Raw genomic sequence first — 27,457 nt, forward strand, 5'->3', positions numbered from 1 at the left:
ACTCTGACCCTGTGGACTGCAGCACACCAGGCTCCTCTGTTCTCCACCATCTCCTGGTTTTGGCTCTAATTTGTGTCCATTGAGTCAGTTATGCTATCTAACCGTCTCATCCTCTATCCCTGCCGTCTCCTTTTGCTTTCAGTTTTTCCCAGCATCAGGGTCTTCTTCAATAAGTCGGCTCTTTTAATGTTATATCAGACATATTTTTCTTTTTCAACTCCCACTGCTTTTTTCTCTTTTCTTCCTGTGTCAGAAAGGACTACCCTTTGACTTTTTTTAAAGGCTGCAATTAAATTTTAACAGCTGCTCATGCCCAAACATTTCAACTGATGTTTAAAGAGGCCTTTCAGTTTCCTTCCAAATTGCCTTTCCCCAGCAAGACAGGGAAATCAGAGGTGCATCTCAAGAAAAAAAAAGATTGATGAAAATTGCTTATTTATTAGCTTTAATCATTTCCATCAGTATTTGTTGAGTTGTTGTTCAGTTGCTCAGTCATGTCTGACTTTTTGTGACCCCATGGATTGCAGCACACCAGGCTTCCCTGTCCTTTATTATCTTTTGGAGGTTGCTCAAACTCATGTCCATTGAGTCAATGATACCATCCAACCATCTCGTCCTCTGTCACCCCCTTCTCCTCCTGCCCTCAGTCTTTCCCAGCATCAGGTCTTTTCCAATGAGTTGGCTCTTCCAATCAGGTGGCCAAAGTATTTGTTGAGTAAGCACATGTTATGGCAAAGTATATGCATTTTGGTAGTTTATTTAGAAGTGAACACAGTGTAATCAGTTGCAATATGTTTCCTCCAGCTAGGCAGTAAAAAGGAGGGATCTTAGCAAGCATCCCCACCCAATGCCAGACAGGCATAAAGCCTGGATCCTCAATGCCCCTTGTGTGCCTGCTGAGTGGCCATTTAGCCAGCAGGTAGCAGCCTCTCTGCTTTAGGTCCCAGCCTCCTGTGGATCCTGTGACCCTCTCTGGAGGCGGCGTAGCTGGATTCTACTGTGGTCTGTCTGTGTGGCTGTGGAGCCCACTCACCACACCATTCACCACACCTTTCAGACCTGCCTTTTTATGCTCTTCAGTTCAGTTGCTCAGTCGTGTCTGACTCTTTGCAACCCCATGGACTGTAGCATGTCAGGCCTCCCTGTCCATCACCATCTCCCAGAGCTTGCTCAAATTCATGTCCATTGAGTTGATGATGCCATCCAGCCATCTTATACTCTAATGTCCCCTTCTCCTCCTGCCTTCAATCTTTCCCAGCATCAGGGTCTTTTCTTTTTTTTTCCATTTATTTTTATTAGTTGGAGGCTAATTACTTTACAATATTGTAGTGGTTTTTGCCATACATTGACATGAATCAGCCATGGATTTACATGTGTTCCCCATCCTGATCCCCCCTCCCGCCTCCCTCTCCATCCCATCCCTCTGGGTCTTTCCAGTGCACCAGCCCTGAGCACTTGTCTCATGCATCCAACCTGGGCTGGTGATCTGTTTCACCCTTGAGGGTCTTTTCTAATAAGTCAGTTCTTCGCATCAGGTGGTCAAATTATTGGAGCTTCAGTTTTAGCATCAGTCCTTCCAATGAATATTCAGGACTGATTTCCTTTAAGATTGACTGGTTTGATCTCCTTGCAGTCCAAGGGACTCTCAAGAGTCTTCTCCAACACCACAGTTCAAAAGCATCAATTCTTTGGCACTCAGCTTTCCTTATGGTCCAACTCTCACATCCATGCATGACTACTGGAAAAACCACAGCTTTGACTAGACCTTTGTCATCAAAGTAATGTCTCTGCTTTTTAATATGCCATCTAGGTTATTCATAGCTTTTCTTTCAAGGAGTAAGCATCTTTTAATTTCATGGCTGCAGTCACCATCTGCAGTGATTTTGGAGCCCAAGAAAATAAAGTCTCTCACTGTTTCCATTGTTTCCCCATCTATTTGCTATGAAGTGTTGGGACCAGATGCCATGATCTTTGTTTTAAGCCAGCTTTTTCACTCTCCTCTTTCACTTTCATCAAGAGGCTCTTTAGTTCCTCTTCACTTTCTGCATAAGGGTGGTGTCATCTACATATCTGAGGTTATTGATATTTCTCCCGGCAATCTTGATTCCAGCTTGTGCTTTGTCCAGCCTGGCATTTTGCATGGTATACTTTGCCTATAAGTTAAATAAGCAGGGTGACAATATACAGCCTTGACGCTGTATATTGACGCACTCCTTTCCCAATTTGGAACCAGTCCGTTGTTCCATGTCCAGTTCTTACTGTTGCTTCTTGACCTGCATACAGGTTTCTCAGGAGGCAGGTCAGGTGCTCTGGTATTCCCAGCTCTTGAAGAATTTTCCACAGTTTGTTGTGATCCACCCAATCAAAGGCTTTGGTGTAGTCAATAAAGCAGAAGTGGGTGTTTTTCTGGAACTCTCGTGCCTTTTCTATGATCCAGCGGATGTTGGCAATTCGCTGTAGCCCTTCTTACTGCGCTGTTTCTTTTCTTTTGGCTGCACTGGGTCTCCGTGGTGGTGCCCAGGCTTCTCTTGTCTCAGTGTGAGGGCTTCTCTAGTTGTAGCTTAGTTCTTCCACAGCCTGTGGGATCTTAGTTCCCCTACCAGGGATCGCACTCACAGTCCCCTGTATCAGAGGGCAGATTCTTAACCTCTGGACCCCCAGGGTAGTCCCTCCTTGAGTTCCTTCTTCCCAGTGCAGTGCTTTCCTGGCCTTCTGAGACCAAGACCCTCAGGATACCTTCATGAGGTATGCCTTCTTCCTCTGTAGCAGGAAAATCTGGCTATGAGAAACCAGAATTTTAATTTTCTGAGTCCCCAGGTGACCCAGAGCCTCCAGATACAGCACTGAGGGTGGGAAGGGGCGGAGCAGGTTGCCATCCCCACCACCCTCCTCAACCCCTGTGGCCACAGCAGGGACACGAGGATGAGGCAGGACTGGTCAGGTGGACAGAGTCTTGCAGTGTTTAAAAAGTCCCAAACTGGGACCTCACCTCTCTTTCCCAGTTTGTCTGAAGGAGACAGGAGAAAGGGTCGGGGCGGTGAGCCTGACACAGACAGCTTTGCTCAGAAGGTTCCCAGCAGCCCTCTTATCAGTGGCTCTGCTTATTCATGGATGCAGCAAAGGGCTGAGGGATAATTGTACTTACACACCTCACTCCCATACAAACATAGGCACAGATGTTTCTAGAGACAGTAAGTGGAGTGGTGGCAGGTTCTTTCATCCAGGAGAATGGGGTGGAGGCTGAGAGGCAGGCTCTGGAGTTCACGTCATAGCTCTGCTATTACAGGCTGGGTGACTGTAAAAGGTTTATTTTTTTAAAATGTTCATTTATTATTTATTTGACTGTGTTGGGCCTTAGCTGTGGCATCTAGTTCCCTGACCAGGGATCAAACCCGGGCCCCCTGCATCAGGAGTTTGGAGGCTTAGCCACTGTACCACCAGGGAAGTCCCAGATTGTAGAAGTTAATGTGATTTTTCTGTTCCTGTTTCCTCACATGTAATATGGGGGTCAAATTGGGTCCTACCTCCTGGATGGTCATGAGGATTCAATGAGATAATCCACAAGAGGCCCCAAGGGCCTGGCCCAGTACCACTACTCATAAGGATTCTGTGTGTGTCTTGGCCAGCGATGACCAGATCCTGGAGTGGTGTGGGGAGGACGCCTTCCACTACCTGTCCTTCCAGAGACACATCATCTTTCTGCTGGTGGTGGTCAGCTGCTTGTCACTGTGTATCATCCTGCCTGTCAACCTCTCAGGGGACTTGCTGGGTAAGGACTCCTCGTCTTGCCTGCATTGGGCCCTAGGCAGAGCATCAGCCCAGGGGAAAGGGCCTCATGGTGCTAGGTCAGAGCTCCGGGATTCCTGCTGAACTCAGATGTGAGAAGGCCTCAGGGTGACTTTCTGAGCTGGCCCATTTGATTAAAAGTCTGGTGGAGAATCCACCCCAAACCTGGGCCAAGAGTTGGGGACTCTAACAGCTAAGTAGGAGGAAGACCTCAAGATTTGTAAGATCGGAGCTTTCAGAGTGTGTTTTATAGCTTCCTGCTGCCACCCAAATCAGGTGGCCACAGTTAGTGGATCTGGAAGATGGTTGTGATGCTCAGAGTGAAAATCAGAGTGTGGAATTCTATTTCCAATCACCTGCAGGAATCCAGCATCCAAAACACCATCATGGATCCACTTCTTTTTTTTTTTAAGGGTTTTTGCTGTGGACCATTTTTAAAAAAATCTGTATTGAATTTGTTTACAGTATTTCTTCTGTTTTATGTTTCATTTTTTTTTGGTTGTGAGGCATGTGGGATCTTATTAATAACTCCCCAACAAGGGATCAAATCCACACCCCATGCATTCGAAGGTGGATTCCTAACCACTGAACCACCAGGGAAGTCCCATGAACCCACTTCTTATACCCAGTGATTCCCAGCTTTGGTTTTGGGAACAGCTTAGGATGTTTCTAGATTTCCAAAGGGATGCCATGAGCCTCTCAAAGCAAGATGAAGTCAAATTTTTACTTCAGGTAGCTTGAGAAGAAGTTGTCAGGACCATCTTGGAGTAAAGCAAAGGCCTTGGGTGGTGTAGGTCTGAAGACTGGGCAAGCGTCACCATCCTTGGACTGGTGTGGATGTCTTATCCTTCCCCTTCTCAGAGCTCCACAAACCAAGGTTGCCTCCCCCTAACCCCCGCACATCTCTAGTGTGACCCTGAGTATCTGTGCTTCTCTGCAGTCAAAGACCCTTACAGCTTTGGGAGGACAACAATTGCAAACCTGGAGACTGAGTGAGTCCAGGGGGGCCGGGCGGACACGAGGGTGCTGATGGGTGAGACCGAGGAGAGGGTGGCCAGAGAGGTCAGAGCGAGAGGGTTGGTGTCCCAGAGCTCCTCTGCCGCTAGCACCTCACTGGGCTACGGGCGTGGACACGCCCCAGGCTGCTGTTGTTTTGCAGTGGGTCTTAGGAGACTCGGGGGTGTCACATGGGGCTGGGGTTCATTTGCCAGCACAGTGCCCTCTATAAAGGGGCACTGGCCATGCCACTTCCGTCGGAGGAATCTGTTTTGATGAAGCCTTTGGCCTTCAGCTCAGGGCCATGAAGTTAACCAAGCCCAGCCCCTACCTGGGGGCCCAGCCTTGATGGCAGATGGTGTTCCCCTCTCCCCACAGCGACAAGCTCCTTTGGCTGCATACCGTCTTTGCTATCCTTTACCTCATCCTCACCGTGGTCTTCATGAGACACCACACCCAGTCCATCAAGTACAAGGAGGAGAGCCTGGTGAGTAGGGGGTAGTCTGGGCGTGTGCTGGGGAGGGTCTGGGGTGGGAGCCAGAGAGGAGTGGCACAACGCTTATTCCTCAGCCCCACAATGACAGGGAGTGCAAGGGGGCCTCAGGCTTGCATGTGTGTGTTCAAAATTTTGGCATTTAGAATTTTTTTTTGGATAGATTATTTTAGGATTTGGCTATTACCCACCATTTTGCAAACTAGCCTTTAGATTTGTGGGCTTTGGGCTTGTAGTTACTGATTCTAAGTAACTTTCAAGAAGTTTGAATTGAGAGCAGTTCCTTCTCTCTTTGCAGCCCACAACTTGATGGGGGTAGGGGACGTTTCTGTTGTTATTGAGTCACTCAGTCATGTCTGACCCTTTGTGACCCCATGAACTGCAGACTACAGCATACCAGGCTTCCTTGTCCTTCACCATCTCCTGGAGTTTGCTCAAACTCATGTCCACTGAGTTGATGTTGCCATCCAACCATCTCATCCTCTGTTGGCCCCCTTCTACCCTCCATCTTTCCAAGCATCAGGGTCTTTTCCAATGAGTTGGCTCTTGGGTCTTACTCTGATCTGCTGTGTGACCTCTTTTGAGTCACCTCCCCTCTCAGGGTTCTTTCTCAGTCTCTTGTCCTGCAAAGGAGACTCATAGAAATTGCTTTAGAAATGTATTTTTTCTTGGTTGTGCCACTGTGTGACATGCGGGATCTTAGTTCCTCAACCAGAGATTGAACTCATGCCCCTGCAGTGGAAACACAGAGCCCTAACCTCTGTGCCACCAGGGAATCCCCTGGAAATGTATTTTTGACTGCCTAGAAAAGATGCTATGTAAATAACAGACTTCAAGGCTCTGTCAGGCTTGGAAGATGAGCCTCTAAGCCCCTGAGCCCCCATTGTTTTCCTTGGGGAGGAAAACAGGGTGAACATATTGAACAGGGTGTCCTCCTGCAGACTGGCTTGCCCTGGTGATTTTTCTCACTGGTGTGTTTCTCTGGCAGGTGAGGAGGACCCTGTTTGTCACGGGACTCCCCAGAGATGCCAAGAAGGAGGCGGTGGAGAGCCACTTCCGGTGAGCAGGGCCATTTCCGCTGGGAGGGAAGGGGAGTGGGGTCACCCTCTGGGTGGGACGGGCAACTTAGATGAGCTTGGGCACCCACAGAGACCCTCGGAGTGCCTGCCCCAGTCTCAGAGCCTTGGATGCTACTGTGGGCAAGCTCTGCTGGGGCTGCAAGGGCCTGGGCTGGGGTGGTGCATCCTCTGCCAGAAGCCACGTGACTGCAGTAGCCAGAGTACAGGCCAGCATGTGGGAACAGAGAAACATCTTGAGAGCCAGTGGGGAAAGAAAAGGATTCATAGGAAACCCGCCGTCCCCACCAAAAAAAAAAAGGGATTCACCCTGGGCTTCTCCGTGTCAACTTTGCCGAAGATGAGATACCTGAGAGGGAAAAGTCTTGGAGGGGAAGGATCTGGGCCTGCATTTCATGGTCCATTCTTCCGATCAGTGTGTGTTTCCTGAGTGAGCACTTTGTGTCCAGAGCTCTGTCCTCACAGAGCTCACTCACAGCCCTCCCACCAGAAACTCCTTTCCAGCAGCCCCCTCTGAGCACCTGCACAGGGATTCCTGCAGAGGGAGGCTGGAGAAGGGCTTTCCTGTGAGAAGGAAATTACGTGTGTCCAGCGCTATGAATGCAGAGCACCATCCTGGCACACCAGGAAAGGGGGTGGTGCGGGCAGAGCAGGCCCGAAGGCTCCCAGGATCCTGGGCTGGAGGGCTGGGACCCCAGCCAGGGAGCTGAGGTTTCAGTCTATGTTCCTTCCTCATCAGCAGTCAATAATTGGTAGTATGGATTAGGGGGTGGCTGTGGCTTAGCTTGGGCTTCCCTGGTGGCTCAGTGGCAAAGAATCTGCCTGCAATGCAGGAGACCCAGGTATGATCCCTGGGTTGGGAAGATCCCTTGGTTAGGAAGATCCCCTGGAGGCGGGCATGGCAACCCACTCCAGTATTCTTGCCTGGAGAATCCCATGGACAGAGGAGCCTGGTGGGCTACAGTCCATAGTGTCACACAGAACACAACTGTGTGTTCTTCAAATGCAACTAAACAACAGCATGGCTTAGCTTTGCCTTATTTATGAAGAACACTTTAAACAAATTGCTCAAGTTCAAGTTCACTCGCTCAGTCACGTCCAACTCTTTGAAACCCCATGAACCACAGTATGCCAGGCCTCAAATTACTAGTATAAACAGAATTGTAAAATGAAATGTTTAAAATTTATTGACTGACCTCTCTTTCAGAAACTCAAAGCATTTTAGAAATATTTTTCTCTATGTAAACACTGGATACTGGAATCATTTTTCTTGATTCCTTGAAACAACTCCCCCAAGTGTCCTGTTAAGCAACATCTGGAAACAGTGCATGTGGACGTGCCCAGTCGTGTCCGACTCTTTGTGACCCCATGGACTGTAGCCTGCCAGGCTCCTCTGTCCGTGGGATTTCCCAGGCAAGAATACTGGAGTGAGTTGCCCTTTCCTCCTCCAGGGGGTCTTCTCAACCCAGGGATCTAACTCGCATGTCCTACATCAGCAGGCGGGTTCTTTACCACTGAGACACCAGGGAAGCTCTTTGGAAACAGTAGCTCCATTTAATATATTACCTAAAAGAGAATAAAAAAAAAAGTCCTTGCATTCCCATTACAAACACTGAGTCACGCTTACTCCTCTTTTAGGAAGCCCTTCTAGTGAACACTGATGCAATCCGTGGGGATTGATGTGTGAATCAGCCTTGTAGCAGGGATGCTTTCACTGTTGTTCTCTTCCTCAAACCTCCTATTGGGACCTGAAATTGTGACAATTTCAGGCTGTCTCTCTCACTAAAATGTAAACTTTTCCAGGCTCCACGCCCAGTACTGGTGCCTGGTGTGAAGTAGATAGGGATTTACATGGTTCAGGAATGCCCAGGAGTTGTGCATATGATTATGTGTATATGGTGAGGGAGCATCGTATGGTGGATACAGGTGTGGGTCCTGGACCTGGGCCACCTGAATTCCCTTCCTGGCTTAGACTTGCACTAGTTGTGTGATCTTGATCACAAGTCATTTTACCTCTCTGGCATTTATTTTCTTCACCTGTAAAGTGGGCCCCAAAACCTCACAGGTCATGGTGAGGATCAGATAAGTTAATGTTGTAACAGTTTACCTGGCCAAGAATAAGTATACATACAGTATTTTACTATGATTTGTGAATGCATTTACTGGGCTAAGGGTCCTTTGCTTTCATTAGACCTGTGATCTTCAAAAGCATCACAAACTGAATAGGATTTCAGTGATGGTCTAAGGTAGATATGACCTGGAGCAAACAACAAATTTATTCCCTTGTGTGGGTAGAGGAGGTAATGGATAGTGTTATTTTTTTCTCCAGGAGAAGTGCTGATTTAAAGCTAAGTAGATGTAAACTTGTCAGTTTCAGGCAGTTACTTTCTTTCTATTAAAAAGGACCTTTTTGTATTATATTTCAAATTTTCCCTGTTTGGTAAAAGACAAAGAGGAAAGAGGTCTCCACTGGTGCAGAAATGAAAATGTAGTTGCTGTCACACCCCGGAGTCTTTGGGGTCTCCCCTGCTAGGGGCAGGGGTTCTGTTTCCCAGTGGTCTTCTTTTGCTTCTGGGGCACAGGGACGCGTATCCCACGTGTGAAGTGGTGGAGGTCCAGTTGTGCTACAATGTGGCCAAGCTGATTCACCTGTGCAGAGAGAGGTAAGGGAGAGCTGGCGGGGCAGTGGGCATGGGCAAAGCTGGCCTGCAGCTTTCTGACCGCTTCCCTCTGAGATGCCCACCTGCCTTCCTTGCTGGCCTCGGCTCCCCCAGCGAGGATGGGAGGAGGGTGGCTCTGCCCTTTTCTTGCTTAGAAAGCTGGTGGTGACCAGTGGGTGATGACGGGTGTGGAGGCTGTGAGTCACACCACAGGACTGCGAGTCTGACGTGTGTCCCTCCCACTACAGAAAAAAGACTGAGAAGAGCCTGACCTACTACACAAACCTGCAGGTGAAGACAGGCCAGCAGACCTTCATCAACCCCAAGACTTGTGGCCAGTTCTGCTGCTGTGAAGTTCGGGGTTGTGAGTGGGTGAGGGCCCACACCACACCAGGGGCATGGGTGCTGGGCCCCCTGACACCCGCACAAGGCCACGTCATCACAAGGGGTTGTGTCCTCTGATAGGAGGACGCCATCTCCTACTACACGCGCATGAAGGACAGGCTGATGGAGAGGATCACAGAGGAGGAATGCAGGGTCCAGGACCAGCCCCTGGGAATGGCCTTCGTCACCTTCCAGGAGAAGTCCATGGCCACCTAGTGAGTGCATGTGTGTTCTTTGCTTCCAGACAACTTGCTGTTCCTCTCGGGCTGAGATGGTCTTGCTGGACCGCCATCGCTGGGGTTTGTTTGTGGCATCTGCATCTCCTCCTCTGGGTGTGGCTGGCGTGGGGGGCAGCCACCCACTCCACTCACTCCCTCGGTGAGCCCAGCCTGTGTTGGTGTGACGGCTGGGCTTGGGTGTTTGCAGCCGAGCCCCTCTCTGGTTGCCGTAGCCTCACCCCCCTGCTGGCTCTTACCAGCTGCCCAGGGATCCTCTTGCCCTTGTGGCCCAGCATTTTCCCTAGTGGCGTGTACCCTCACCTCCTTTATATATCCACTCTGGAATCAGACTCTCCTTCCACGTGTGTCCTTCCTAGCTCCCTCCAGTGGCACCGCTGGGGGCGGAATGCTCACTGCGGACAGAAGCCTGGCCCAGGGCAGTGGGTTTTCACCTCGGCATGGGCTCTAGCTCCTAAAACGCTCTCATGCCTAGGATCCCCATGTCACCCTGTGCTGCGGGCAGCACAGGATGAGGGCAGGAGAGGGACGCGGAAGGGAGGTGACCCAGCAAATGCCCCTCCCCCTGCCTCCCCTGCCTTGGGCAGCGTGAACCCTGGGAACAGACCCCCTGGATGTGCCTTGCAGACCCTGAAGTGAGGTGGAGTAGGGGGAAGGCCAGTGAGAAGGGGAAGGGTGTTCTGAGATGGGAGTAGTGGGGCTGGTGGGTTCTTTAGGGAGACGAAAGGGGGAAAGAGTGGTGGAGGTGGAGATGGAAGTCCTAGGGAGGGGTATCTTGGGGTCGTAAGTAATGCAGTCTAATGCTGCTAGGGGGTCTGGGGGGAGGTGAGGGAGTGAAAGGGTAAAGCCATGGACCCGGCAGGGGGATGTGACCAGAACCCAGCTTAACAGGCGGCGTGTAGCAGGGGGCAGCACGCAAGGAGGCGCCCCCTGTGTTGGGGTGATGGGGACAGTACAGGACCTGTAGTCAGCTGGGACGCAAACCTCACTCTCAGCGCCTGCGTCTCCTCGGCTGTAAAATAGTAACGGTAACCCCTGACTGGCAGGCTTGTTCCAAGGATCGAACAAAGTTCTGCACACAGTGTGCTGAGAATGGCATCTCTTTCATAGCATTAATTATAATAAGCGAATGATAAAGCAGAAGCCCGGTGCCACAGGGCTCCCACTCTCACATGGGCCTGTTTGCCACATGTGGACATGGTACCCTGAAGGGTCTGGACCCTGGCCACTTCTGCATTTCCTGGCAGCATCATGAAGGACTTCAATGCCTGCAAGTGTCAGGGCCTGCAGTGCAAAGGTGAGCCACAGCCTTCGTCCCACGGCAGAGAACTCGGTGTCTCCAGGTGGACCGTCACCTTCGCCACTTACCCCGAGGACATCTGCTGGTGAGCCCACAGCCAGGAAGGGGTGAGAAAGAGGCTGGGGTGTCCTGTGGGGCCACCCAGGTCACCTGGAAGCACAGGTGTGACCTAGCGCTCAGGGAGATGCACACTCTCCTGCACCCCTCTGGGCTGGGGGTGGGGGGCATGATGGGGGCGTCTAGCCACATCCAGGGCTTCACTCCAGTGTTTCTCCCTGGCATCAGCGGTGTCCAGTAGGATTATAATAGGAGCTGTGTGTGTCATTTTACGTTTCCTTTTAGCCACATTATAAAAAGTAAAAGAAACTGGGGAGTTCTCTGCTGGCCTAATGGTTAGGATTCCAGGCTTTCGCTACCGTGGCCTGGTTTTCATCCCTTGTCAGGGAACTGAGATCCTGCAAGCCATGTGGTGTGGCAAAAAAAACCCAAAAAATAAAAATAAAGAACAGGTCTAAAAAAAATGTTAAAATTAACTCTCATAAGAATTCTCCCTATATACATATATATATAATGTTATCATGTCAACGTGTAATCAATTTTTAAATATTGAAAGGTTTTACAGTCTCCTTTTTATATGCTGTGGTCTTTGAAATCCAGCATGTATTTGACATTTCTGGCACATCTCTGTCCAGACCAGCCGCATGTCAGCACTCAGCAGCCACCTGTGACCCGAGGCTACTGTATCAGACGGGGCAGCCTTGCATTTAGTGCCAGCTGCCTCTGGCCTGGGGCACAAGCTGGTGACCTGAGCTGTGTCCACGGGAGCCTGAGGCACGATGCCTAGGGCGAGGACGGCCTGGCAGAGGCCCCAGCTCGGCTTGCCGTCCAGCTTGGTCTCAGTTCCTTGTCCAGGGCGAGCTTTGGGCTCTCGCCCCTGCTGGCTGTGCATCAGCCCCGGCAGCTCTGATCTTTGGGTTGCTGACCTTTCTAAACTCGGGACTGGTTATCACTCTGCTCTTGGTGGGGGCAAGAAGCCAGGGAGTTTCCAGATGGGCCTTTCGCCTTTGTCCCCTGCCTCCCTCCTCCTCACACCCCAGCTCATGGGCCCCTCGGGAGTCATGTGTCTCTAGTGTGTCTGAGAAATGCCATGTTGGAGCCTTGTTTGGTCTGCTTGGGGGCTCATGGCGTCTCTTCAGGTAGGTTCTGGCCCGACTCTAGCTGAGGAGCCATGTTAGCAGCAAATAGCTTGTTTCCCCCCCTGAGCTCACAGGGACCCCAAGTTTGACCTTCTTGGAGCTGAAGGTCAGTGCAGGACGCTTGCCCGTGCTCCTGAGGTCAGAACGAGCCCTCAGCTGGAGCCCTTGGTCTAGTCGCTTGCCTTGCCTGAATCTGACCTTCTGACCCACCTTAGCCAAGTGCACTCTTGGTGTCTTAGGTGACCAGAGCCTGAGAGATAAGCCTCCAGGGCCCGTGTCCTCCTCTCTGCAGGAAGAACCTCTCTGTTCAGGGCTTCCGCTGGTGGTTCCAATGTCTGGGTATCAACTTCGTCCTCTTCGTGGGGCTATTTTTCCTGACCACACCCTCCATCATCCTGTCCACCATGGACAAGTTCAACGTCACCAAACCCATCCACGCCCTGAACGTGAGTGACCCTTCTGCAAGGCCCCTCCTGGGGGGCTGGCGATAAGAGGGGGGAGTGGGAGGTGGAGGGATGAGGCCAAGGGCTGGGGTGGCAGGGTGGGGGTCAAACTAAACCAGGAGTTTAGTTTCAAACTGAACCACTTGACTCATGTCTGTGTTTTTAAGCCCTGGGCATATAAGCCAGCATTTATTGCAATGTGTTTATGGTAATGTTATGTATATGTATATATGTGTGTGCGTGTGTTACTATAAAAACATAGATAAAACTCTAATGGACTCAATCTAAATGTTCAACAATAGGGGAAATTTGAGTTGAATGAGGTGTATTCAGTCTGATAGACCGTTAAGCATTCATTAAAAAATTATACAGACTTTGTGGCAGACATGGGGAGCTTATGATAAGAGCAGGACATAACATTGTCTCTCAGCAGTGATCATAGTGATGGCCCGTGAAGTGTGCTGCTGTGGGGTGTGGCTAGCAAAGAATGAAAAGTCTTTTGTTCTCTGGGATAGCAGGATCATGAATCAATTATTATTGTTGTCTTTTTTTACATTTCAGTTTCTGGTAATCTTGTTGTAAAGTTATTTACTCTAGATAGCTAATGAATGATTTTTTAAAAATCTTACATGAGTTGATAACAACTAAACATTGCCTAAAATGGCATCTACTTGGTTTCCCGTAATTGGCTTTGCTGAAATATCATCCTCAGCCTTGTTTTTTTCAGTTCCACTTGGCATTTGGTTAATCATACCCTGGGAAACACACAGTGGACAGAGGGCCTGAGGGCCTGGTCCTAACTCTGCCATTCCCTAACTGATGAATTCTGAGCCTTGCTTTTTCGTCTAAAGACTGGTTTTTCTTCTATAACATGCTGCCATGTTATACTCATGGGGCTGTTGTGATAAATGGCTCAGTAGATAATAAAAAAAAAAGACATAAGTTTTGTTGAGATTTTTCAGCATGTCATTGAAGAATTGATGCTTTTTGAACTGTGGTGTTGGAGAAGACTGTTGAGAGTTCCTTGGACAGCAAGGAGATCAGACCAGTCAATCCTAAAGGAAATCAGTCCTGAATATTCATTGGAAGGACTGATGCTGAAGCTGAAGGTCCAATACTTTGACCACCTGATGTGAAGAACTGACTCATTAGAAAAGACCCTGATGCTGGGAAAGATTGAAGGCAGGAGGAGAAGGGGACGACAGAGGTTGAGATGGTTGGATGGCTTCACCAACTCCATGGACATGAGTTTGAGCAAGTTCAGGGAGTTGGTGATGGACAGGGAAGCCTGGCGTGCTGCAGTCCATGGGGTCGCAAAGAGTCGGAAATGACTTAGCAACTGAACTAACTGAAAGTATGGTTGGGCTACCCAGGTGGCTCAGTGGTAAAGAATCCGCCTACCAATGCAGGAGATGCAGGTTCAATCCCTCAGTTGGGAAGATCCCCTGGAGAAGGAAATGGCAACCCACTCCAATATTCTTGCCTGGGAAATACCATGGACAGAGGAACCTGGTGGGCTACAGTCCATGTGGTCTCAAAAGAGTTGGACTTGACTTAATAACTAAACAACAATAGTGAATGGTCAAGGCCTGTTCTTTTGAGGAAGGAATTGCTGATTAGAATTCTCCTTTGTCTATTTTACATAAAACACACCCTTATTTCATTGTTTGTGATTCTAGTTTTTGTTTCTTACAGTAAAGCAAGAACTTAAAGATACTTGCAGAAAGTTATTCAAAGTACAGAATCCTAGATTTCATTTTCCTTGCTCTTTTTCAGTTAATTTACTCTTAAGTTCAACAGGAGAAATTCACCTTTTCAGAAATTCACCTTTATCAAGTCTTTCCAAAGTGTCCAACCTAGTTTTCAAAGAAATCTTCTATTGTTACAAGGCTCATTTTGTCAGAGAAGGTAATAAGTTAATTGAACCATGAAACTGCAATAACAACAGGCATAGGCAAGATTGGGAACTAACATGGCACAGTTTTGGGGAGCTACAAGTGGACCAGTGGGAGCTGAGTGGGCAGGATGCTGGGGAGGGGGCCCCAGCCATCAGTACTACATCTTCCTTTGGTGTCTGCTGTTAGCTTTTTATAGGGAACAGAAGAGGTTCTCTATCTGGCCAGGAAGATAAGTGGAGTTCGGTTGTATGTGAAGTTGCTTTTGTCCCTCTAAGCGCAATACAGGGGCTTGCCTGGAGGTCCAGTGGTTAAGACTTGGCACTCTCACTGTAGGGTCGTGGGTTCAATCCCTGGTCAGGGAACTAAGATCCCACATGCTGTGTGGCACGGCCAAAATTAAAAAAAAAAAAGAGCTGTACAAATGTCAGGTGCTGTTATCATCTATTCAGCCAACGTTAAGGGAATATCTCCTCTGTACCAGGCACAGCATTGGTTCTAGGGGACAAGTATGACCAAAACCCCTGAGTTCACTGAGTCTCCGTGCCAACAGGTCATGACCCAGATCGCCCAGGCTCACAGCTCTCTCTGCTATGGACTGTTTTCTAGGATCCCATCATCAGCCAGTTCTTCCCAACCCTCCTCCTGTGGTCCTTCTCCGCCCTGCTCCCCACCATCGTCTACTACTCTACGCTGCTGGAATCTCACTGGACCAAGTGAGTTCTCCGAGACTCACCCCTGAGGGAGGGGGTCTCTGGCCCCCCAGCCTACCAGCGTGATGGGCACCCAGCAGGGGCTTTCCTGGGAATACCTGGGGCGTCTGAGGGACTGCAAGGGCTCACATCTGACTTCCTGCAGGTCAGGAGAGAACCGGATCATGATGACCAAGGTCTACATATTCTTGATCTTCATGGTGCTGATCCTGCCCTCCCTTGGCCTCACCAGGTACACCACCTTCTGCTCTAAGTTCAGAATCAAGGTCACATCCAGAGAACGCTGTCTTCCAGAAAGTGCAAATCGTTTGCAAGTGGATGCAAATTCCTTAACAACTTTTAAACCTGTCACACCCTCTTGGAATGCAGTTGTGCTGGCCCACTGATACTTCCAGAGATAGGCTCTTTCTGCCTTAAAAACAAAAAAGCTTGAAAATGAAACATATCATGGACCTTCCACTTAGGGAGTGAGTCTAATCATGGCTTTGGTTATTCTGCGGAAGGAAGCTTTTGTGAAAGCAGGCCCTGATAAGTTATGGTGTAATAAGTAACCAGTGTGCATGCAATGTAGAAAGCCAATGTAGATCTTGAGATTAGGCCTTTTACAAAACAAACAACAATCAAAAAAAGCAGAAAGCAAAAAAAAAAAAAAGAAAATATAGGTATGATCACATGGAGTATTGGAAATAAATTCTTACAGGATTTATTTTTCTTTCAGTTTGGATTTTTTCTTCCGGTGGCTCTTTGATAAAACGTCCTCAGAGGCCTCTATCAGGTTGGAGTAAGTATCCGCTACATTGAGTTCTGGCTCTAGGTCCCAGATGAATGTGCCCCAGGGGCTGGGGCTCGGGTGACAGAGGGGGAGGGTAGTCTGTGCTTCAGCTTGCTTGTAGCCTCCCCATCACCCCTCCAGCTTCCTGGCTGGGCTGCACCCTGGGAACTGACCCACTTGTGCTACATGTGCAGAAATGTGGTTAATCTTTTAGGTTAAAACTCAATTAGTGACAGTCTCCTTCATCCTTTGAAACGTACTTACTGAGAACAGAACCGCTTGGGGAGAGGGAACTGCTAGGTCTCAGGGGTGCCAGGGAAGGGAAAGGGGAATAATAATTAACACTGCAACCAGAGTAACTGTCTGGTCCCGAGTTATTTTTGCTATGAGAGTGGAGTTAAACTTATTTCTCAATGTGTGTCCTTGTTAGTATTTTCAGCTTATCCCACACCCTTTTAATAATAATTCCTGTTATTTAAGAAGATGCTCTGCTAAATGCTTTATTCTGTTTCTCATTGAATCTTCACAACAAGCTATGAGGCAGAAATGACTATTTCCATTTTACGGATGAGGAGACTGAGGCCCAGAGGTGTTGAAGAACTTGCCCAAAGCTACCCAGCCAGTTAAGAGACAGAGCTGGGGTACAGCCCAGTCCCTCTTGTACTACACTGTAGGTCCTGACATAGACCCTAAGGTTCAAGATAAACTTTTCTAAGGGAGTGTTCACAGGGAGGCCCGGCCATGCCTATCTGAAAGGAGAGAGTGAATTTTCTTAAGTTCTCGCTGGGTGAACTGGGGACTTGGGAGCTGGCAGCCACAGACAAACTCACACCCAACCAGCTCAGGTCTAGGTTGACAGTGACAGCCAGATGGCCAAATCCATGGTCAGTTCCCAGCCCCTCGTCTGCCCAGCTGCGGGCTCCCCTCCCTCCCTGGGTGCTCAGCTCTCACACCTGCTGGCTCCCCAGGTGCGTCTTCCTGCCGGACCAGGGTGCCTTCTTTGTGAACTATGTCATCGCCTCGGCCTTCATCGGCAACGGCATGGAGCTACTGCGGCTGCCCGGCCTCATTCTCTACACCTTCCGCATGGTCATGGCCAAGACCGCGGCCGACCGCAGGAACGTCAAGCAGGTACGGGGGGTAGATGTGGGTGCTGCCTTCTTCTCGAGCCTCCCCACCAACCACGTTTACCTAGCGGAGTGCCAGGCACCATGCTCAGGGCCTCTTAGTTCGGCCCAGGGCCCCACTTCGGAGAGTGGAGGTGTGAGGAACCTGTGTGAAGGTGGCCTGGCTACATCATCCTCCATCCACTCTGTCTCGGGCAGAGGAGAGAGTGGGGATTTTTGCATTTTAACTGGCCTGATCTCGCACACACACACACATACACATTCACACAACTAAGATCTATACATTCCTTTCCCATAGTCCTCCATTTGCATACATTTTTAGGTTACCCCAGAAATCAAAGGCATTTGGGACTGATGGCATTTGTTTTAAGACTCTAAATTGGGTGTGTGGGGTTCTCTCTTACTCTCCTTTGCTGTTGTGGGAACCGTGAGAGGAGAGGCCCTGCATCCTGTCACTGAACCTTCAGAGCCCCTGTGAGATGGGCCCTACTGGAGCTCACCTTGCAGACGCAAGGACTGAGCCACGGGGCGGTTGAATGCTTGGCTGAGGCACACGGCTCGACGGGGCGGAGCTGACCTTGGGTCTGACGCCAGAGTCTTGGAGGATCGTTCTACAGTCAGATGTACCCCCTCTGTCTTTGGAGGCTCATAGGCCTGTTGGGTACACATGATTAGAACAAGAAAAACACTGTGAAAACATGAGTCATCATGCCTTGAGAGCTCTGGGTGTGAGCTAAGTGAAGCTGGAGGAGGCTTGTGGAGGGGCAGAAAGGGCCTTCCTTGAGAGGTGGGGGTCGCTGTGAGTCTCCCATTTCCAAAGTCCTCCCCAGTGTGTTCTCCCTGACCACCTAAGAGAGCATGGAAGTGGGTTGGGGTGGACCAAACCCCTGAGTTCCTCACCATCTCCCCCTCCCAGAACCAGGCCTTCGAGTTCGAGTTTGGAGCCATGTATGCGTGGATGCTGTGTGTCTTCACCGTCATCATGGCCTACAGCATCACCTGCCCCCTCATTGTGCCATTCGGTGAGCGGCCCTGGGGTGGGTCCCAGGGTAAGCGGGTGGCTGATTTCCGCAGAGCTCCCCAGGACAAGCAGCACCAGGACGTCATAGAGCGCCCCAGACAGAGGGCCTCTCGTAACCCTGAGAACCACAAGGAGCCACACCTAATGTAATTTCACTTCTCATGGACTGCCACCACTGGCCTTCCAAACTGAGACCTCTCTGAGTCCTCCTCCACTCTGATGGCCTGGCTGAGTGCTTCCTTCTCGGCTGGTTCTCTGGCAGCCCTGGGGGAGGCCCTCGTATTTGTCACTGTGGCCGCCACTGTCGCCCTCCACGTGGATTACCACACTTCGCTCTCTCACAATCCTTCAAAGCAGGTCTTGTTTCTGCACCCTTTGCACAGATGAAGCATTTAACACTGTGGTAGTGAGGCGTTGGAGGCAGGATTTGAACTTAGGACTTGGAAGGCCAAGGTCTCCTTGACTTAAAAGGCCAAGGTCTTGCAAATAAAATCCACCCTCAGGAGCTGGCAACAAATGGAAGACTCTGGAAGGAAACAGAACACCCAGGAGACTGTTTAGGGAGAGGAGGAAGTTTTCGTTTTCTCTGTATAATCTCTTGTACTATTTTAAAGGTCTGCAGTAGTATTACTCTTTCAAAGCAACAACAAAAAAAAATTTTTTTAAGAACCTGACATAATAGAAAAAGCAGCACCTGCATGCCTTCTGTGCCATCCCTGGGTTTGGGCATCTGTTGACAGTGACGGTGCAGGGGGTCGGCTTGGGTGGGAACAGGAGAGGACAGTGGGAGCATTGAGGGGCAAGGGGAGGGACTCAGCCCGGTGGGGGGGTTGCTCAGTGTGGGAGGAAATGAAGGCCAGGCATCTGGGTGTAAAATCTCCTCTTTCCCCAAAATGGTCCTAGCACTGCAGTGATCCTTGAGAATACACAGAAACCTCTACTCCCTGGGGTCAGAAAGAGGCTAGGGAAGGGGAGGAAGAAGGGAGAGGAGAGAAGGGGAGAGGCAGGGTCAGGGAGAGCCAGGAGATGCAGGTATGCATGGAGCCCGGCAGCAGCCTTGGCTCCAGCTCCGGCACCAAAAGTGCCTCCAGGAGGAAGGGAGCAGAGCGGCCCCTGGGCCCAGCCGAGATCCAGCTCACAGCCTTGACTCTGCAGGCCTCATCTACATCCTGCTCAAGCACATGGTGGACCGGCACAACCTCTACTTTGCCTACCTGCCAGCCAAGCTGGAGAAGAGGATCCACTTCGCAGCCGTGAACCAGGCCCTGGCCGCTCCCATCCTGTGCCTCTTCTGGCTTTACTTCTTTTCCTTCCTGCGCCTGGGTAAGGGGCCCTGCCAACTAGGGCGGGGGTGGAGGGCCAGAGGCCACCCCCAGCCTCCCATCCCCACGTCAACACCAGCCAGTCAAATCTCTCACTGCTTTAAGAGCATCAGCTTGGCGTCCAATCAGAAGGTGGTACCCCAGGGTGATGGCTGATTGGGTGCAGCACTGACAACCCAGTTCCAAGCTCCTGAGGTCATCTGTAAGCTGGTGAAAGCCAGGTCCATTGCCCTAGACAGCCTTACAGGGAAGATGAAGGGACTGGACCAGAGGAGAGAGGGAAGTTTGCCCGCGTGATTCTTTTAGGGTGTGGATGGGTCCAGGTCCTCACACGTCACAGTGTGGAGGAGGTAGGGGCAGGCAGGAGGGAAAACTGCTACTCTTGGGAAAAAGGAAAATGCAGAAGAGATGCCTGACTCTGCCCAGGGCGCTGGAGACTGGAGGGAATCAACCCAGCAAGGAGGTTGGCCTCTTGCCATTGACTCAGTGCCCCAGTGTCCGAAATTGACCCGGGAGAATGGCAGCAATTCTGCACATCACTCTATGTGCCCCCTGGGGGTGAAGACAGCATCCCAGCTGCTGGAGATGGTGGGAAGGGGGCAGGAATGATGTCTTCTCTTTTATTTTTGGCCTGAGAGAGAAGCCACACAACAGTTCATGCAGCAGGTATGACCTCCCTCCATCAAAGCTGGCACCCCTTTGTCCCCAGGTCTGAAGGCTCCCCTCACTCTGTTCACCTTCCTGGTGCTGCTGCTCACCATCCTGGTCTGCCTGGCATATACCTGCTTTGGATGCTTCAAGCACCTCAGCCCTCTCAACTACAAGGTAAAGGGCCCCTCCCTGATCGCTGCCCCGCCAGAGTCTGGCAGAAGGTGGTTGGGTTCATCCTCCAGTCCTCCTCCACCTCTTCCCATATCAACAGATCAGCAGCCCTCTCCAGATTTTATTTATCCACGGGGAAGGCGTGGGTAGCTGGCTATGATGTGTAGCTTCCCCGCCCTCCCCCTTCCCTGCTCCCTACGCTGCCTTCCCCTCCGCCACCCCATCCTCTCTTGGGCTGCTGCTGGTAGCTTTGTGCCAGCTGGTACTATTATTCTGGGTGTTAATAGTCTGTTTGTTTAGAGGGTGTTAGTTCAGAAAGATCAGTTTTGTTTATCATTGCAAGTTTTTGCTGTTATCTGCAGACAGAAGAATCGGCGAGTGACAAAGGCAATGAGGCGGGGGCCCACGTACCTTCACCGTTCATAGTAAGTGTGTTTCTTACCTGAGCGCTGAGCACCTGCACAGGCCCAGCCAGATGGGCCCTGCAAACACGCTTCGATCTTCTCTCTTAAGACAGAAGTTGCCTGATCATGTGGCAGGAGGGTTTCTGAATTAATGTCATTTGAGAAGGAATCCCTGGTCCCTCCGGATGTTTTCTCTTGCATGTGTGAAGCCACATCCATCACCGAGAAGATAATTAGTTTTACCATGATACACACCCATCCCCCTTGGTTTCAGTTCCCTGCTCACTTTCCTTCTCTGCATATTTAATGCTTGGTGAGTTTTTGTTGTTGTTGCTGCTGCTGTTGTTTTTTCAACTGAAGGATCATTACTTTACAATGTGTGTTAGTTTCTGCTGGACAACAGTGAGCATCAGCTCTAAGTATACATATACCCCCACCCTCTGGAGCTGCCCTCCCACCCCTCATCTCTTTCCTCCTCTGCATGTTTAATGCTTGGGGAGTTTGGGCCTTTACCAAAGCCATTTCACAAGGCCCTGTGGTTTGATGAAGGTTTATCAGAGCATTTCACCAGCACTTGCCTGTGGGAGGTGCTTCACGAGGCATTAAGAGGGCGTCACACTAACTCCTCTCTGAATTCAGTAGATGAGCATGGCACCTGCTTTGGAGGAGGGCACCCTGTTAGAAAGATACCAGGACTCCTTTCCTTCCTGGTTCTCCCCATTTCTGGCCTCCAGGGTCCTGCTCCTATGGTGGGCTTGGGAAAGGAGAATGGAGCCCCAAGCTCCCAGAGCTGTGACCGCTGGCCTGATGGATCAGGCTGGGACTGACCGACAGGGCTAGGACAGTGCCGATCTGGGTCAGTAGCACTGTTCTTTCCAGCGGCTCCCTCCACGTGTCAGGCACTCTTATCAGTGTCTGTCCTTGGACCAGCCCTGGTGGTTTCAGGAAGATTCATCATCCAGAGGCACCACTCTGAGTGTGCCTGCCAGATACGGCAGGTGGCGGATGTAAACCCCTCATTCTCAGCCTGGTTTGGGGTCGGCAGCCGGAGTCTGGGATTGCGAGGAAGCACAGCCTACACGGATTCGCCCAGCTACTCAGAAATCCCACTGACAGCATTCTAAACCTGTCCTGTGTTGATAGACCTGATTCCTCCAAAAAGTTCCTCTAGAATTGAGGTCGTTTTGTCTCCTCTGAGAAAGAGGTATGCTTTCTTCTCTAGGACCGTGAGAACTATGTGGCTGTGCTTTCTGATTTGCTCTGGCTGCTGGGAGAATGTGCCAGTTGCTGTCACTTTAGGTCCTCATGTCCTAAGCTGATGTTGTTTCTTTATGTGTTCTTCGTGAGAATTCTGTGTGTCTTCCTGCTGGAGGGAGTTGGGACAGTAGTGGGAGAATGGGGTCTGGAATCTCGTGCCCATCCCTCCAAGCACTAACACCCCCATTTGTTGGCAGCCCTACGTGCCCCGGATTCTGAACGGCTTGTCCTCGGAGAAAACAGCCCTGTCTCCGCAGCAGCAGACCTATGGCACCATCAACAACATCAGCACGACTGTTGGGGGGCAGTGTCTGGCACAGAGCTCAGAGGACAGTGTGGCAGCCACCTACCAGGAGGACTGAGGGCTGGGGAACTGTCAGGCTGGTCCAGGCTTGGGGCCCTGGGGAGTCAGGAGGTGAAGAGACACAAGTGGAGAGGCGGCTGGCTCTCGAGCTCAACCAAGTTCACGACTTCTTTCCACCTGTTTTAAGCACAGGCACTCTAAAGAGATGAAAGCAGAAAGGGGCTCTGGCCCTTGGCTGAGCAGGGAGGGTGGGACCGCCATCAGGTGGGGTTCTTTTGGGAGCAAGTGCAGCCCTGGACTCTCGCTTGCCCGAGGCTCTATTTATTTCCAAGTCCCCTTTCTTCTGCACCAGCGCCCAGCTGTGGCTGGAATGATGTCCCCAGTGATTTTTAGCAGGATTGCGTGTTGGAACCATATCCCTCCAACCCATCAGTGTGGTGACAGAATCCAGCAAGAAGGGGCTGCACCATGTGGAAGACCTTCTCCCTCTGAGCATCCAGACACTGCCCACCCTTCTCCAGGCCACACACATACCACCGATAACCAAAGAGGCTGCAGCAGCCACAGGCCTGAGATGGGTTCCTGATTGTGGTCCAGGTCCATCCCAGCTTACCCTCACGGGTACTGGGCCCTTTCCACCCCCGCCCTCACCCCGGGAGTGAGTTGCAGGAAGTAGGAGGGGTGTGGGCCAGCGCCAGGCTGCAGCAAGTTCCTCCACATTCCCACCAGGGTCTTTTTTTTTTCTTTATGTTGCCAGTGACATGGTGGCTGGGTCGGGGTCACCTGCAGCAGCAGGGACAATGAGGACCACTAATAAAGTGCGCACTCAGCCAGGCTGCAGAGATCCAGCCTTCCCCGCCTCTTTATGTCCAGTGCATGGGGCTCCATCTCCAGCCCTTGATTCCATCTGTCTGTTCCCTCCAGAGGGAACAGAGCTTGGGCCCTCTTTGAAGCCAAGAGAGAACTATAGCCACAGAAGGAGGACCGCAGCCCTCTTGCCTTTTTTCTCCTAACCAGACCCCATGGCTGCAATGCTGCTTTGGGCACTTGTTGGAGAAGCCGCCTCCTGACTGCCTCCAGGGGGCGCCAGAGGCACAAGCCTGCAAGATGGGTGCGTCTGGGCAGAGGGGGAGGCTGCCTGCAGTCGGCTGAAGGGAGGCAGTGAGGGTCCCCAGCAGTCACTTGGCCTCGCTGCCTCTGCTCTGAGCTGCCCCTGGCGGGGACCCGGATGGGCAGAGTGGCCTCTTGGTGTCCCCAACAGTCCATCGTGCCTCCCAGCAAGAGTGGAACAGAACACCGCCCCAACACAGGCAGCAGGCCTTACAGCTCGGCGGGAAGGGGCGCCCTACGTGGGATCAGGGCTCAGCATGTCACTTGTTCCAAACACTCTTAGAAGAAAAATCATTTATTATCAAAGCCATGTTGCTTAGCAAGTGTGTGGGGAGTTCGGGTGGAAGGGTGAGCCTGCGGTCCGAGCACAGGCAGGGGGTGGCAGCAAACACATTCCTGGGAAAGGGGGCATCTCTCCCCACAGAGGACCAGAGATGGGGGTGGTCTCCCTGCCAGCCCCACTGCTACTGGGAGCTGGGCTGCAAGACCAGGGGCTTCTCTGTAAAAGGGCGGGTGTCGGGAGGGAGCCTGCTATGCTAGGGCAGGGGCTGCCGGGGAGGTGACAGCCAGTCCCCGCTGGGGTCACTGCCGCTCCTGCAGCCCCACGAACTTGCGGATGTCCTGAGCGAGCAGCTCTGGCTCCTCAAAGGCGGCAAAGTGGCCCCCACGGGGCATGTAGGAATACGAGATGAGTTTCGGGTACTTGGACTTCACCCACTTTTCTGGAAAGTGCATCAGCTCACAGGGGAAGGCAGCAAAGCCTGTGGGCACGTACACCTTCAACCTGGAAGAGATGGAGATCTCACTGAGGGGCAGGCAGGGCCAGCACTCCCACACAGCAGGTGTTCAGGGAGCTGGGGGGGCGGTCAGATTCGCTCAGCCACATGGATCCATAAAAGGACAGACCTAGGTTTTAAGCACCTACCTCAGCTCCAACCCCATAAGGACCCTCTTTTCTGGAAGGGCTGCCCCAGATGAAAAGTGTGGCCAAGGTGGGAACAGTCTCCAACTCCCACCTTTGCTCCTTTTTCTCTTTGCTGCTGCCTGAGGGTCTCCCTATGAGATCTGGAAAGGGGTCCAGGGAAGTTCTAGAACCATTGTGCCACCTAAGGCTGGACTTGGCCCTCGGGGAGCCCCTGGGGATGTTTGGGGACCAGGCCTGGCAGCAAAGGGAGCTGCTGTCTCCCTTCATTAGCTTCTGTGAGCTAATTCTAAAGAGAGGCCCAACACCCCTGACCTCCTTTAAATTGTGTTCCTATTCTACACCCCTGGTGTGCACCCAAGGCTTGGCTGCACTTTTCCGTATCAAATGTCCTCCTTTGAGTCCAAGTAGGCCATCCCCCTGCTCTCTGTCTCGGAGGTACCCTCCCCAGAAGCCCCGCTGCAGGCCCAGCTGCACTTACGTCTCATGCTTATTGACCTGTCCCAGGTTCTCCTTGTAGAAGCGCTGGGAGGAGGTGATGGTGCCCGTTGTCCAGTAGAGCATGATGCCCGTCAGCAGGTCGTCCAGGGAGAACTTCCTGGGAAAGCAGACCAGAAGGCCACTCTCAGTGCCCGGTGCACCCGAGAGCTGCCGTTTTCAAGCTGCGTGCCGGGTACTGTCTCCACCTGGCACTCCTCCTCGGGCCTCACTGCCCGCTCAGCGATCTTATTTCTCCCTGTGCCTCAGGCAGGCCTGGCCCAGGGTCACCAGTTACCATGACGACAGGTAATGTAGCATGATGACCATGTACAAGGCAGGCGGTCATCCTGGGTGGTGTCAGCCTACTCCATCCCTGACCTGCCTGCAAAGGTTCGGGCCAGATGGAAGGAAGCAGGTGTGGTCACCGAGCCAGGGGCTTGGCTGGTCACCGCTGGGTGGTCTGTGGGAGGATGCTGCAGCCTCTGCTCAACCCCCCCTGCCTGGTCCTGAGCAGAACCTGGTCTCTGGGCAGCCTCTGGGGCCCTGGCACCAGGAGAAGCGGGCGGGGTCAGCAGCTTCTGGGGCATTTGTATTCACCAGCCCCCAGCTTGCCTCCTGCCAAACCTGTGTCATCCCAGGAAGGAGCCGTGGGCCCTGCAGAGACCCTCCCCCACATGCTGAGCACAGGACACCCCTTTTCTTCTCCAGCCTGGGAACCGCTGAGCAGGTGAAGCCCACCCAGACTGCAGGGCCCCACACTCCGGGAGGAAATAATCATTTGGTACCTGATGTTGGAGTACGTGGCCTGTGGACTCTGGAAAGAGCAATACGCCCTCCCGGCCCGCCCGCCCCTTGGGCCCTCGCCCTCTCCTGTCGGTGCTCAGCCTGCATCCAGAGCCCAGAACGCTCCACAGCCTCCCCCTCTGCCCATGTCAGCAGCTGCCACCCATGGGCTGGGTCTCCTGGGCCTCCATTTCCTCACTGTTCTCCCCAACTCAGCTTCCACTCACCAGACTCTGTCCTTGTCTCCTGGAATAACCGCCCACCACCCCTCAGCCCCTCTAGCTTCCCTGACACGCACTCACCCCTTCGGTGCCCTCATCCTGGGGGACCTCTGCCACCTTGAGCCCCCCAACAGCCCACAGACCTAAGGGGACACCAGCACTCCTGACAATCATGCTCGCCAACCTCAGTTGCCACATCCTCAGGGGGTCCCGACAGCTGCGTGCCCACCAACAGCCTCCTGCCCACCTACCTTCCTCTGTGAGAAAGTCTAAGTTCAAGGAGCAGCCGTCCCGCCCCGACCGTTCCCTGGTGGATTCCAGATTCGGGGCTCAGGGGGTGCTGTTGCTCCCTTGTCCTGAGTCGTAAATCCCTCCATCTGCCTCTTCAGGCCCAAACACCAGTCACCTCCCACATTGTCCCCAGGCCTTCCCTCCCTCCCTGCCCTGCTCCCTCTCCCACCCTCCTCACCCTGCACACCGAACTATCCTTGCCGCCCAGGCCTCGTGGGGAGGGTCTTCTCCCTAGGTCTGTCCTCCCAGACGTGCTCTCCTGGAGCCAGTAAGGCTCCTCCCAGCACCCCTGGACGCTGCTCTGCTGTGCTGTCTTGAGGAGATCTTCCCCGTGACTCCAACTACTAACTCACCGGGAACACTGCTCCAATTCGACCCCTCACATAAAGCTCCGTATCTGTGAGCCCAGCTACCAAGTGGACACCCCTACCCAGGCATCCTGCCAGCATCTCCCACTCGGCCTGTCCGTGACAGAAACCAGCTCAGCCTCTTGGCATCCCTTCCAAGCCCACTGCCTTTGGTCCTGCACATCCACCCCATCCTCGATGCCTGGAGTAAAGAACATTTGCTGCTCCGCCTGCAAGGCTCCTCAGCTCTAGGCAATGAGCTGAGTTGATTCAGCAGAAGCCAATTTGCCAAAAATGGTCAAAGGTCAGTTCGCTAAATGTACTTGTTTGCTTCAGCTATTTAGATGCAGTTGGTCAATCATATTTTTATCCTCAGAACTGCAATCTAAGGAATGTTCAATTCACCTCTGCCCTGCTCCCAACTAGTGCAGCCTGAGACAGGAGCAGAGAAAGGAGAATCTGAGGGGCACAGGAGGGGGACAGAAGAAGGTATTAATGTTAAATATGAAAATACAGTAAGAAAAGAGCCTTCTCAGAGATAAAGAATATCTTCATAAGACACCTTCGTATTCAGGGATTATATTTCTCTTAGCCCTCAGTCCCTCATCTCTGAAATCCTAGATCTCCACCCACGGCAGCATGGAGCAGGGATAGAGATAAAATAAACATTTTTTAAAACGCAGTTTTGATAACAAAATTAAAACCAGTCAATGAAAGTGGAACAGTTACAAGAAGCACTTACGCTTGGGAACTGGCTTTTAGCGAGTTGGCCAAGTGCTTCCACCTCCCCTGCAGCTCCAACCACAGCTTGAAAACTACCATAGCAACCACTTCTACCCTCCTGCAGCTAGCGATCTTTCTAGAACACAGATCTGATCACATCTGTCGGCTGCTCAAAGCTTTGGTGCTCCAGGCATGCAGGTGGGCAGAAGCTGCAGGGGGCAGCCTGTGGGCCGTCTGGTTGGCCTCACACCTGGTTCCAGGTATCTGTGGGCAAGGAACAGGGCCAGACCCCTTGGCAAGGTGCTCGTAGTGGCATTCCATCAACCCCTGGGTGCTGCCCAGCGTGGGACTGGGGAAAGAGATCCCATGAGAG

The 27,457-nt window shown here is 51.8% G+C and overlaps 2 protein-coding genes across 4 annotated transcripts in view; one reads left to right on the plus strand and one right to left on the minus strand.

Moving 5' to 3' along the window:
• The window catches only part of TMEM63A (transmembrane protein 63A), a 35,753-nt gene extending 12,702 nt beyond the window's left edge, over positions 1–23,051 (plus strand). For both annotated transcript variants that reach the window (XM_020879510.2, XM_020879509.2), the window contains exons 7-24: positions 3,627–3,769; positions 4,727–4,778; positions 5,161–5,269; positions 6,264–6,334; positions 8,934–9,014; positions 9,260–9,383; positions 9,477–9,610; positions 10,879–11,016; positions 12,420–12,573; positions 15,075–15,181; positions 15,324–15,410; positions 15,897–15,959; positions 16,919–17,081; positions 17,994–18,099; positions 19,254–19,421; positions 20,130–20,245; positions 20,605–20,667; positions 22,101–23,051. In XM_020879510.2, coding sequence (XP_020735169.2) covers positions 3,627–3,769; positions 4,727–4,778; positions 5,161–5,269; positions 6,264–6,334; positions 8,934–9,014; positions 9,260–9,383; positions 9,477–9,610; positions 10,879–11,016; positions 12,420–12,573; positions 15,075–15,181; positions 15,324–15,410; positions 15,897–15,959; positions 16,919–17,081; positions 17,994–18,099; positions 19,254–19,421; positions 20,130–20,245; positions 20,605–20,667; positions 22,101–22,265 — 2,044 coding nt within the window. In that variant the 3' untranslated portion in view covers positions 22,266–23,051. The remainder of the gene's footprint in view (positions 1–3,626; positions 3,770–4,726; positions 4,779–5,160; positions 5,270–6,263; positions 6,335–8,933; positions 9,015–9,259; positions 9,384–9,476; positions 9,611–10,878; positions 11,017–12,419; positions 12,574–15,074; positions 15,182–15,323; positions 15,411–15,896; positions 15,960–16,918; positions 17,082–17,993; positions 18,100–19,253; positions 19,422–20,129; positions 20,246–20,604; positions 20,668–22,100) is intronic.
• A 545-nt stretch (positions 23,052–23,596) lies between these two features.
• The window catches only part of EPHX1 (epoxide hydrolase 1), a 37,104-nt gene continuing 33,243 nt past the window's right edge, over positions 23,597–27,457 (minus strand). For both annotated transcript variants that reach the window (XM_020879511.2, XM_020879512.2), the window contains exons 8-9: positions 24,721–24,837; positions 23,597–24,101 (exon numbers count right to left, since the gene is read on the minus strand). In XM_020879511.2, coding sequence (XP_020735170.1) covers positions 23,900–24,101; positions 24,721–24,837 — 319 coding nt within the window. In that variant the 3' untranslated portion in view covers positions 23,597–23,899. The remainder of the gene's footprint in view (positions 24,102–24,720; positions 24,838–27,457) is intronic.

This window comes from Odocoileus virginianus, chromosome 11 (assembly GCF_023699985.2).
Source record: "Odocoileus virginianus isolate 20LAN1187 ecotype Illinois chromosome 11, Ovbor_1.2, whole genome shotgun sequence".
Taxonomy (NCBI): Eukaryota; Metazoa; Chordata; class Mammalia; order Artiodactyla; family Cervidae; genus Odocoileus; species Odocoileus virginianus.